This window comes from Aulostomus chinensis, chromosome 6 (assembly GCF_037954235.1).
Source record: "Aulostomus chinensis isolate RoL2024-O1b breed Wild chromosome 6, RoL_Achi_v1.0, whole genome shotgun sequence".
NCBI classification, from domain to species: domain Eukaryota; kingdom Metazoa; phylum Chordata; class Actinopteri; order Syngnathiformes; family Aulostomidae; genus Aulostomus; species Aulostomus chinensis.
In genome coordinates, this window is record NC_141325.1 from 29099213 (window position 1) to 29112172 (window position 12960).

Genomic DNA, 12960 nt, shown 5'->3' on the forward strand with positions numbered 1-12960 from the left:
TTGATAGTGCCAACACATACTCCGCTAAACAGAGAGGTGAATTGAAGTATTGCTTTGTGGGTGTCTGTCTCTGCGACGTGTGTGTCTGTCACTGTGACCTTCACTGAGGCACGTTTGAGTTCCACTGGATGTTTGTGCTTGGAGGAAAACCCTCAGGTGTCAGAGGAATTGTGTTCATGTGAGGTGACCTTGAGCATCAGAATCGTTTTGGTTCTTCTTTAAGTTCCAGTGGGTGTTTGTGGCTCTGAAGGTGTTCCAGGGATATTGTGTTAATGAAAATGGACCGTAGGGATCTATGACCTGATAACCTCTTGCTCCCAGCCTTCAGTTTTCATGTTTAACAAATGTTACCCAAAATTTAACAGGGTCTTTCTTGGCCCAGGCTACACCCCAACACCAGGTTGGATGAAATTCTGTCTCCTAATTTGTGCATAAACCTGCTTACAGGCAGACAGACACAACCTTCTTTACCTTTGATGTTCTGACATCGGAACAACAGATTTCACATCATCAGATGGGAGGCTGCGCGGTAGCCGCAGCAGTTGTGTTACCTTATTGCTCCCAACTACCTTTTCACAAATGTTCCACATTGCTGTACTTTCACGAGCACAGTGAGTTCTCTGGGCACCAGCAACTCCTCACCGATCTCTCTGGAGACATTCTGAGCGACAGCAGCACGCCACAGTGGAAGGAAGGCCAAAGGAGGACGGTTCCCATGCTGAGTGTCCTGCGTCGTTTGGCACCAGCTCAGTGACATCAGGGGACAGCCGAGAGCATCAGACTACAGACGTGAGGAGAGGATGGACACGGAGCCCGCAGCAGTGGAGGAGCGATGCAGTGCATGAAGGGTTAACTTGGCGCCTGACGCATCATCACCTGCAGGGATTGCGTACGGTCCAAATCAGCCGCCGTGGTTTCGCTTTGTTGAAATTAAACACTCCAATGTGACAGGTTTTCCTTGATTAATAGACGAATCTGACTAGTAAATGGGGAAACTGCTTCATGATTAAAATGACGATGACTGATTGTGATCTGTCGTAATGAAATATTTGTGAACCTTTTTCATTCATTGAGCAACAACAGACATAAAGGTGGAATAACTGCCTGGCGCTGGAGAGTTCTGTGGCTGAACCAAAATATCTGACGACGCGTGAATGATTGAACAAAGCTCATGTGTTTCTATGAACCAATATTCTACGACATGGACAATGGAAAACAGGTGTCAGCACACACCAAGCACACAGGTATATTTCTGTTCTCAGGACAACATGTAATGTTTTGAGGCTTCACCGAGGCCCAGAACACACGAGGAGGTGATGGAACCTTCTGGAGGCTCTGTTGCCTGAACTGAACTGCTTGAACTGTCGCGTTCTGATTTATAAAGTTTTAGAACAAGCACCTTCAATGTGTTTGTCACAGTTTATGGGCCCTTGTTGAGGCTGAAGTGCTTGATCACGCCCTGTGCGTGACTAATACGACTGCTGTTATTACTGTGTTTGTAATCACGCTAGCTGTTTTAAAATGGACGTGATATTTAGACATGACATGTCTCTGCATACTGATGGACAAAAATAAACCTGAAGCTAGTTTCATTGCGAGAAAATCAAATCACTGTGTTTGAGAAAATAAATGTTCTGCGCTGTCTGCTCCCGGCGGACATGACCATGAGAAACAGCTTCATCATTAAAGAGGAGTTACCAAAAGAGCTGATAAGAATATTAACTTAAGACCCGAGGTGCCTCCCTTCATGGCTCAGTGGTGCTGATAGGAACTGAGCATCTGCTTTCTTCTTCTCTGCTAGATACCGACTCATTCATGTGGTCCGGTGCACTCCTCAGGCAGGCCGGTCACTCCTCGCCCTCCCTGAGATCACTTCATTCACACCTGCAGAGATGCCCAAGGAAAACACAGGGGTGGGGGGGTTCACCATCATAACACGATGTGATGCATATCCAGCACATCCTCCCTCCCTGACACAGTATCACCCCCATGACCGAACGCAGACTCATCCTGAGATGTGGAGGATTCAGGAAGACTTGCATTGGTGTCTTTGCTCACCGGGAGTAAGGAGGATAACTCATTGTACACAAACCACATCCATTATAATGCTTCAGTTTCCCAGAATTCAACGCAGTGACAAACATGCTGAAATGCACGTGAGGGATGTTCGTGTCGTCAAGCAGGAATGCAGGAAATATCAGCTGATATTGTGAATTCTCTTAAAACGCACAGCGCCAAAGATATCAAAGGACTTCCCATCGTCTTTGTATTATACAAGCGTGGTCATGTGGGACGCTGTTGTACTTATCTGGGTTTTACTGTGAGGTGTTTCTAATATTTCTCCATCACGACAGGATGTTGGACAGTTATGTCAGTGATTGACGCACCTGCTAACCCTTTAATACACTGAACACCATCAACACCGGGTTTTAATGTGGCAGGAAAGCGTCTGGAACTCTTTAGCAGGGGTGAAGGATTGCATTCTGGGCCCGATACATCTCCAGTCTCCGTGGACCCTTCCTGTGTTGATCCCTGTTTCCAGACCTTTTGAGGGCCCTCCCTCAACTGGGGGCTGAGTACCACTCCCCGTCCCCGTCGCTGCTACGTCTCTGCTCTTTAGCACAACCCAACTTCATCTTGGGCAGAATAATTAGCTTGCTGCACATCCTGCCTCTCTCTCTTTCTCTCTCTCTCTCTCTCTCTCTCTCACACACACACACACACACACACACACACACACACACTCCTTTGAAGTCTTACGAATTGTGACTGTTGTGATGAATCAAAGCAAGTTTTACTTCAATTTTATCTTCTTTTTTTCTGGGCCTCTTTACATTTCTGTCGATGCTTTTGAACTGTTCATCTGCTTGGAAAATGAGATGCGTTGCCAGATCTCCTGTTGCCAAGAGAGGAATGGAGTCTTGAATGAAGTTGAACCCTGATTTGTTTTTGTAAAAAGCCATTTCAGTTAAAGAATGCAACGATATGAGGCTTGTGTGGGGTTTGAAGAAACACAAAATACTCCTGATGAGATTGGGTGAGACGGGTATTTCCTTAAATGTTGTGTTAGTCATTATAATACTGTGTATTTACATTCTTTTTTCTGGCCTTCTGTTGTAGTCCAGAAAACTGCTAAACAGTCTCTTGGTATAATAACTTTCTCTTTTTTCTCTATCTATCACTTTGAGATGCAGACTTCAGAGTGCTGTCTAGTGTTCCTCCCTGTCCATGGTATACAACTTTACTCTGTCCATGATGAGAGAGGATCCTGGTGAATGAGTGCCAGCTGACTGACTGGTAGCACTCCCATCTATTTCTATCTTTCTGTGGTCTGGCTGCTGCTCGGGCTGACCCACAGCCTTTCTAATTTGGTGATGAGCTGTAAAGTGACCTGCCTGCCCTCATGACTGAACAGAGAGAGAGTGGGATTCCATGGATTTCCTTACCAGGCTGTCGCCTGGGTTGAATCTTTATACACACCCCAACACCCAAACCTTTCCATCCCTTCCTCCTCCTAGGACCCACAGAGAGGCCAAGGCTCGACGGTGGCTCTTGAGTGCACCCTGGCATTGGCCCGCACACTCTCCCTGGCCCTGGGTAAACTGAGATGCCAGGAATAATTGATGATGATGTAGGCCATGCTATCTCTCCAGGCAGGACAGCAGACACTTTCTCCCACCTCCTGCTGAGGGGTGACAGTCCTGCGAAGTCCATTTGCACTAATTGACCGACTGCTGCTCTACAATTTAGACTCATCATTTAATGTATGTCATCACTGCTCAACACTGGTAACCCATCTCTTTTTCATGCACCTTAAAATGAATACAGTCGCAGGCTCCATGAATGTCATTTCCTATTTCCTTCCCTTATCTTAAAGCTGTGTGATTGCTGTCTTCTAGCTGTGTTTTTGAGGCTTTTTAAAGCAGCTTGGATTTATAGATTAAGGTTTCAAACTGCATGTTGTGCACCGTCTCCCATTGATCCACCTGCAGTCCTTATTGCTTCAGTTCAGGGTGCAGGAGAACTGACTCACTCTAATCCACGGCAGCAGAAGAGGTTTAAAAGACTCTGGTTTCATTTAATCTTCCAGCTCAAACTTAGCCGAGCTTGAAACCCGCTTTCTCTGTTATAGGAATGGACAAATAAAGGTCTCTCCTGGTACTGGCATGAAAGGAGTCTGTGTGCTCTGTGGATTAGGCTCCAGTGTTTTCTCTGTCTTTCTCTCTCAATTAGACTGACAAGAATGGAAAAAAGACTCTCCTGTTCATGCAGTCCAGTAGATATTACTCTGTCCTCTCAGGGAATGTTTCTGAACCTAAAAGAAAACAACAAAAAAAAAAAAATAGTGGGAATTGAAAAATCGCTTTATATCTCAGATGTGATTTTGAAAGATTTTGTACACCCAATCTTGTTTAAAAATAACTGATGTACTTAAGAGGGTCATTTATTTGTGCTTCCTTATTCAATGTGGTTCTTCTTGCCCTTTTTTAATCTAAGCGAGCGAGAGAGAGAGAGAGAGAGAGAGACAGAGATTTTGTTCAGGCACTTATATGGACAGCTTCTCCGCTCTCCAAAGGGGTCCTTCAAGTCTGGCGCATGTTTTGTATACCGACTTCCTCCGACCGACCGAGTCTCCCTGAATACTGTCAAATCACCGGTGTCTCCCTGAAATGGTATCTGTTTAGTTTTATTAAAGCTTATTTTCTACTGCACTGACCTTATTTTACGGGATTAATGTGTCGTCGTTGACAGAGCTGTTTCCGGGTCTTTCTAGTACGAGTTATTTGTTTTGAGTTAGCTTGTTGCTGTTAGCTTGTTGCTAACGTTGCCTCTCCAGATTGTCATCCTACATCTCGAGGGTTGTGTCCTTTTTTTTTGCCCAACAGCGTCGATGTTTCAGCTGCTGAATGACTTCGTCGTGCTTTGATTACAAGCAGGAGTTCGTCTGTTTGTTAAATGGTGTTTCACGTTGTCATATTTCTGTTTAGCGTGATGATGAGAAGTGGGCCTCACTGCTCGATGGGGACGTGACCTGGACTTCTCTGGTAAAAGTCTGCTTTCTGAGTTCTACTACTGAAGCATTTTATCTTGCGTTTACCCAAGCATCAAAAGTACAGTACAGTTACTACATCATGTTTGTGTAGTTATTTGCTTGGGAGAGTTCAGTAAGAGATCAACTGATCTACTATTGATCAGCAATGGATCTATTACTGAACAGCTGTGCTGTTTTTATACTGGCTGCATGAAGTTGTCAGACTTCAAATATGAAAATACATCATAGTCATCAGGTTATGCCAGGTTTACTTTGCATTTTCGGAAAATGTAAACAGTTACCAGTGGGTTCAGAAGTGTAAATGTAGTGGAGTCAAATGTGTGACGTCTCTTTTGAAATGTAGTGTGGAATAAAGTTCCCAGTCCCCACTAGTAGTCAAGTAACGATACCTGGACATTATATTTAAGTAAAATTTGTTACTTTCCTGGGCGGCCCGGTGGAGCAGTGGTCCTCCCTGTGGCCCCCATCAAGAAGGTTGTGGGTGGAGCCCCGGCTGCAGCACGGGGTCTTTCTGGGTGAGTCTCCATGTTCTCCCTGTTCCTGCTGGGTTCTCTCTGGTACTCCAGCTTCCTCCCACAGTCCAAAGACATCAAGAGGGGACCAGGTTAATCCAGACTCTAAATTGACCGTAGGCGTGGCTGGGAGAGCCAATGGTTGTCTGTCTATATGTGTTGGCCCTGCCATGGACTGGTGACCTGTCCAGGGGGAAGGCTGCTGGGATAGGCTCCACCCCCACCACCCTCAACAGGAGGTAGAAAATGGATGGATAGTTACTTTTCCACCCGATACTGTGAAAGTACCTTGCTCATCTAAACACCCTTCACTGCTCACCATGCAAATGACAAAATGTCATTGTGCAGAAACACACCCCAGTAAGTGATGTAGAATGGAAGAATAGAGCCAGAGTCCCAAATTACATGTTCAAATGGCCTCTCTTGTCTGTTCAGTTGTCCAGAACCTGAATATAAAAGCCTGCATTTATTAGTTTCCTGAATTAAGAAGTGGGAACAAACAACTGTTGGATGTTTTTGCTTGAAAAAGACAAACAACTTATCAACTACCAAAATTCGTTTGCGATTAATTTTCATTTGATGAGTAAAATGTTGCACCATGATCCGGGCAATCCATCCATTGTCTTCCGCTTATTCCTGTTAAGGGTCGCAGGGGGGTTGGAGCCTATCCCAGCGGCTACGGGCGAGGGGCAGGGTTCACCACCACCGTGCTGCCTGATCCGGACAGTATTTAAAGTTATTAATGTAAAATTATGGCCACAGGGAAATATTAACATTTGATGATTTAATTTGAGTCTGCAGAGTCTTGACTGGTCAAACAAAGACACTCAGTAAAAACAGTAAAAATATCTTATAGGAAGTACAAACCATGGAGTGGATCTCTCACGTACCGACTCTCTCACGTACTGACGGTCACCATCACGCGTGGAAACCATGTCAGTTCACTCGGGACGTGATGCTCGTCTGGAGGTGGTCGCTGGGAGACTGGCACACTGTGGTTGCTAACGTGTGCTCTGATCTAGATGCTGGTCAGAATGTAAACCACAAATTCAAAATGTTTTTAATGCGGTCATTTTACAATATATGTGTGTTTTATTTCAAATGTATTTGATGGCACAGAGTCTTGGTGGAAGTGTGCGCTTGTCGTGCTTTTGTTTGAGTCGTGGAGCTTCTTCTCTTTTTTAGAGTTTATTAAATAAGGAGCTTGTGAATATTCATCGTAGTTGAAACTCTCCAACATGCCATAGATCTGTACTTTACTTTTGTCTTCATACACTGCAGCTTTTCGATGAGTTGTAATCTTGTTGTACACACTTGTTGCTTATTTGGGTGATAGCACAGTAAACAGTAGCAGCTGCATGAACAACAGCATCCCCACGGAGGCTGTCGCTCCCAAAATGGCTGCTGATGTATGATGACACTTGAGCTGTTGACCCTCTTGTGTCCCTCTATCCTCGAGTGTCCAGGTAAATGACCTCATGGAGGAAATGGGTGATAATGCAAACAGATAAGCTCCTCGGTACCTGTGGAGCACAGTCGGGACCTCCTAAATCAGGGCCCTCTGACACAGTGCTCCATCAGTGCCGGCCTCAGTGACACCCACAAGGCATTGAGGCCTTATCTGCAGTGGCCCCTGCTTAGCATTCACGCTATTCACGCGAACAATGCTACCTCTTCCCGCTCATTGGATCTGTGACTGACAGTGGGTGTTGGTACTCTTGTGTCTGACTTCAGCCTCTATCTGACGTGGGGCTGTTTATCCAGTCCACATCTCCCCACCTAGACACAATAAAGGGTGTGTGTCTTCCTCGCCACTTCCCGTCTTGTTTGTCTAACTGGACCTTTATAATGGACCTGGCGCTCCATTCGGCACATTGGTTTCCTCCTCATGATGATCAGCGTGAGTTGGGGGAGGGTGGGTCAGGCAGAAAGGCTGACCAGCGCCTGTAGATCCAGCTTATCACCCACTAGAAGTCGATGAGACATGGCAAAAACAGCTCTGATTCAGAGCTGAGAGTCTGATGAGGGAGTTTGTGGAACATTCTCACAGCTGGTAGAGATTTGAGAGAGCAGAAACACTGGTTTGAGAGGCACTGAGGTGGAGGCTCTGTCTAGTTCACGTTCCTGTTGTGTCATCTGCTTTCATCGTGCAGCTCAGACGCTGATATCAGCAGAGGGATCTTGGGGTCGTGATAAAGCATCTATAATAAACCTTTGTGATCAGTACCCCCCCCCCCCCCCCCCACACACACACACACACACAAACTCCCCCACCCCCGCTCTTATTTATGAATGGCATAATTTAACACAGGGCAGCTCAGGTGCCGATCACATGATACCTGCACTAAAAGCCAAGTGAGGAATGTGGACAGGACTCCCCCCCCCCCCCCCCCCACAAAAACTTTGATGCCCTATATCATAACTCTGCCCCCCCCCCCCCCCCCCCCCCAATTCAGGCCCTCATATTTGCCGAGGAGGGAAGGGGTGCACAGATAGCGACTACGTTTGATCTGAAGGTCGCCAGCCCCTTGCTGGTGTTGAGAGATCCTTGGCGGACGAGGCCGGCTCTTATTTAATAACATGAAGGGGAAGCGGACCTTTCTCTCATAATTAGGCCTAATTACCTGGTAGGTGTGGACAGACGGCCCAAGAAGAGACAAACTGCCTTTATCCACAGACTTAGAGTCAGATTACCCAGAGCTGTCTTATCTGTTACAGGGCCAGCACAGCAGTCTCAACCCTCCTCTCTCGCTTCTTCCCACTGGCTCCTACATCCAGCTATTAATCAGTCAGTCTGATTTCTTATTCCTCGTCCTCCACACTCAGGTTCCAGTCGGCTCAGCTTGTTCTGTGATTTCGTAGATTTTACTATGCGGACATATTTAATAAGACGGAGCAGGCTGCAGAGCAAGTCACTGACCTGTCGGCTCGTTATTATCTCTTTGTCCATCACTTTATGAAAGCTTCATTAAAAATGATGTTGTCGACCTCCAACTGCAGTGAGGCACTTCTCTATTGAGTAAAGTTGTGTTATGATGTCAAATTTGACAAGCCGCCGCCTCGATTGTTTGCTCAACTTTCTTCTGGCCTGGAAAGAGACAATTAAAAGGTCCTCGCAAACAGATTTGAGTGACATCCTGCCACTGTCTTGTTTGTTTACAGAGTTTGTCTCTCTCTTTCTGAGCTGTTTGGGTTTGCGGGTGACTCACTCAAGGCACCACAACAGAGCCATTGTTGGGGGAAGTTCAGCAACTGGAAATGCTGACGCCTGGTAAAACAGAAGACAGTCCAGTTGGGGAAGTCGTGGCAGGGGAAAGTGGCGATTGTGCTCATCTTAGCAGCCCAGTTTTCTTTGGCAGTCCCCTGCCTGCAGCGTGACACCTCCATCACTGTCCCCTGCTGCTGCCTTCGGTTGACAGTGAGACGTTCTTATCAGTGGAAACTTACAGCTCCTGGTCTTTTGACAGTGAAAACAGCCGGTTTGGTGCTGCTGCGTCCGTGACTCACAGCTCCACGTAGACCTGTTGCAAAAGGACAATGAGGGACGACTAATCCACCTGTTATCAGGGGGAGCCTCCCCTGTCACACGCTCGCACAGGCACAGGACTCTGGCTCAGGAATGCGGCCTTACCCACCTATTCACAGGAGCAGCTTAGCTGGACCCTTACAAAAGCACTGTTGACGTTTTTCGCCATTTTCATCATACCGTGCAAAACTAGTTTGTACAGTTGTTGGTCAGACTGTTTTCCTGTGAGTAGAAGATATATAATATCTTTCACCAAACAGACACGTTTTGGTCCATCTCAGAAATAAGTTTTATTGTCATTTGACATAATTTACATCGTGCGAGTGTGCACAGTGTAATCTAATGTGTGTTTTCATGGCCTTCGCTCTGCTGCGTCGGCGTCTTTAATTAGGCTGGCTGGTCAACGGCCTCCGTCTCTCCTCGCTTCACGGATTCACATGGACAATTTAACCACTAACCTCCTAAAATGAGCTGGTCCTGAATGCCTCAAGCTCCAGTTTCAGTGTCTGCTGATTGCAGGGAACAAGGGTCATGATAAGTAAAAGTAGAGGGGAGGATGAGGCTTGTGTGCATGGAAGGGTGCTCAGGTTGGAGTCTCTGTGATTAAACTCAACTCAGCTGGAGTCTTATTTTGGTCTTTGGGGGAAAGAAGAGTTTTTCATTGTTGTCTGCTGTACGTTGCATGAGCAACACTGGGCTTGTGGACGGTCCTTGCCAGTTAATTTTTTTCCCCATCTTTTTTCAGAGCTATTAATTTCTTTGGTATAAAAAACGTAAAAAAAATAAAGGCTAGTAGTTTGAGCATGAACAGATTTCCGCCCCCGTGTATCCCTGAAGATGAAAAGCAAACTGGATGAAGTGATAGATATTAGTTCTTTCAGGCCAATCACAGAAAGTCACTCTCGTGTGATTGTGCTACAATTTACTGTTGACACATAATTTCCTCGCAGCATACCTGCGGTCGCTTGGGTTTCCTCAGCTGCCCGGCCTACAAACGACATAAAAGCCTTAGCTGTTACCTCTGCCTCTGGGACAACGGTTGTTGATCACAAGAAGAGTGAGAAGCCTGAATCTCTGTCTGTTTACTGTAATTAGGCTGTCGGAGGTTGTGATTTATGACGTATTGAGTAAGAGAGGTGTTATCACGTGAGAGAGAGAGAGAGAGAGAGAGAGAGGGAGGGAGAGAGAGACTCTGCACCCAACAGCCACAGGGTTTGTAGCTACTAACAATAGAAAATACAGACATTGCATTAAAGACAACTGTGTGCCGCGTGGAGGAGTAAAGGCTTCCAGGCAAACCTGAGCCCCTCTGACATTCTCTACTCTGTGTTTGCGTAAACACAGAATGAAATGATTGTGTTTTTAATGGTTTGGATTATTATTCCCACAGTTGAGTCTCATTAATCTGAACAGCACCGAACACGTAGTGAAATGCTTTTAACTGGGACTGATGGCAAATCAAAGGCCTGGAACAGAGGGCGTCCTATCAGTCGTGGCTTTGGTCGATGTAAATATGACCTGAGTTGGTTGTCTCTTCTTCACCCGCTTTTCTTGTTGTCCGTTTCAGTAGGTCACATGACACTGGTGTTTGGGGTCTTTGCATCCATGCTTTGATTGCATGAGGGATGTCTCGTCCTGCTCCGTCCCCCATCTACACCCTTCGGGGTGCCGGCGGACCCCTCAACGCCCTCCACTTCAGCTGCTGTGGCGAGGACACGCCCTTCCTCTTTTCTGGGTAATTCCTCTCATCATAGCCTCCCACGTCAGATTTCTGCACAGCCTGAATGATGATGATGATGAACTCAGAACACACCAGCGTCCTTCGCTGCAGCCTTTGTACCATCAGAGAACAATGCATGCTGCATTATCATTATTATTGTTGTTATTATCATTATTATTATTATTATTGTTGTTTAAAAAATCTCAAACTGGCGTTAAAAACAAATAGTGAAAGAAGTGTTTTAACTTGGCTGTTGATCAGAATTCTGAGTCAGTATTTCAGAATATACCATCCTAACACATCTGCTGTTTGTTGCGTGTCAGTTGTTGAATCAAATCCCTGTTCAAATAAACCTGGAACATTTTGGTGTTGAAGATCAGGGAAGGGTTCCATCCACGTGTGGAACCTTAACAGCAGGAGGGCGGAACGGATTCTAGAAGGTCATGCTGGTAGCTCTGTCCTCTGGGTGAGCACCCTCCGGGGGAGAGAGACCCTCATCAGGTCAGTGTGGACCTTTCTGTTCTGTCTGGTACGGCGTCTTGGCTTTAGCTTTCAACTAAAACTTACTTGCATTGCTATTTTTCCTCATCTTGCGGTACAGTCAGGGGCGGGACATGCAGGTCTGTCTGTGGGATCTGAGCCAAGGTCGGAGTGAGGTGGTGGACTCGGTGCGGACCGGCAGTGCTGGATTCTGTCAGTGCTCCCTGCTGGAGACAAGTCCTACGACCTGCTTGCTTGCCTTCGCAGGACAACAGACGGAGGAGGTCAGACATCCGGGGCAGAGTGTATTTCTAGTCTGATGAACCAGGTTGAACCTGGCCTCTCATCCAGTGCATACTGGGAAAGGCTGCAGCCCCTCCCACCATTTAAAGGACATGTGGCTGCTGGCTTTCTCTCGTGTTTTGATCATTTTATAACTGATTTTAAAATCCAGTTCTCTCATAATGCGAAGATTTTACATGCAAATTGTTGGAAATTGCATTTCAGGCTACAGCATTTTAGTGGTTAATCTTGAGTCCCAGGTGATTCATTGCTTGTAATAACTGTCTTTCGCTTCAACATCCCCAAAGTTCAGTTAACGATCATACATGACAAAGAAACAACACACTCTAACATCCAAGGAACTGCAAGCTCACAATATTTGCATACCTGCTTGCAAAATGAGTCACAGTCCGGCCACAAGATCACTTCATTTGGACCAGTGTCAACCAGCACATGTTGTTCTGTGTTCAGCAGGAGGAAACGTCTCTTAATTTATGGGCAGGTCGGACGTGGGCTGGTTAATTTGATTACACAGGCTGACTTATGTAGAGAAAAATGCCAACCTGTATGAACCTGAGCCGACTTGCTGTTGCTGGCTTGCTTGACGGCTTCAACACATATTTGTTGCATTTATTCAAACAATATTTTCATCGCCGAATGTGTCACGAGCCCGTCTGGCATGTGAGCGTTTGCAGAAGGATGTGTCAGACATCATCCTTAACAAAGGAGGCCTCACGTCATGATTTGGAGCGCACATGAGAAATGTTGAGGGATTTAGGCCACAGACAGGAGCTGAGTTAACGTTTAAGCGCGCAGCCAAATGCAGGATAGGTAAAAACCCTTGTTTTTCACCAGCCAAAAAGACGCAGTGAACATGTACAGCCTCTTTGTGTTGCATATCACACATACGCGTTCACACATTGCGGTGGTGAGGCATGTTGATGATTTTATCCAATTGTTTTGATTGGAATAAAAGGTTTTGCTTTGCTATGTACTGAGAGGAGAAGAAAGTGATGACAGATGTTTTTAAAAGAGCTTAGAACAATATGAACTTGGTTGTTTTGCATTTGAATCTATCATGAAGTCTTTCACGCTTTTCTGTACACAGTGATTTAGATGTCAGAATTTACCCAGTGCGCTTGAATGCATCATTGAGTAACTTGTTTATAGTCATCATGCATAATCAGGATAGTTTAGAAGTGGTGTGATTGCACCTCCCAGATGCAGAGGGTGTGATGTGTCCTGCAGGGTGGAAGAGCTTTAGTGCAGAGGGATGAGAAGTCAAGGTGCAGGTGTGTGTGACGCAGCGCACGAGCTCCAAGAATAGTACAAAGTTTGCACTGCTTGAGGTCTTTGATGACATCACACCACGTATGTTGCAACATTT

General features: G+C 46.0%; 1 protein-coding gene across 2 annotated transcripts in view; it reads left to right on the forward strand.

Annotated features, from left to right (window-relative positions):
• The first annotated feature begins 4582 nt into the window (after nt 1-4582).
• gnb1l (guanine nucleotide binding protein (G protein), beta polypeptide 1-like) overlaps nt 4583-12960 on the forward strand; it is a 28273-nt gene continuing 19895 nt past the window's right edge. Inside the window, exons 1-4 of one of the 2 annotated variants that reach the window (XM_086207428.1) lie at nt 4583-4673; nt 10659-10826; nt 11187-11312; nt 11413-11575. In XM_086207428.1, the coding sequence (XP_086063554.1) occupies nt 10717-10826; nt 11187-11312; nt 11413-11575 (399 nt within the window). In that variant the 5' untranslated portion in view covers nt 4583-4673; nt 10659-10716. The remainder of the gene's footprint in view (nt 4674-10658; nt 10827-11186; nt 11313-11412; nt 11576-12960) is intronic. The other variant, XM_086207429.1, reaches the window with a different exon arrangement.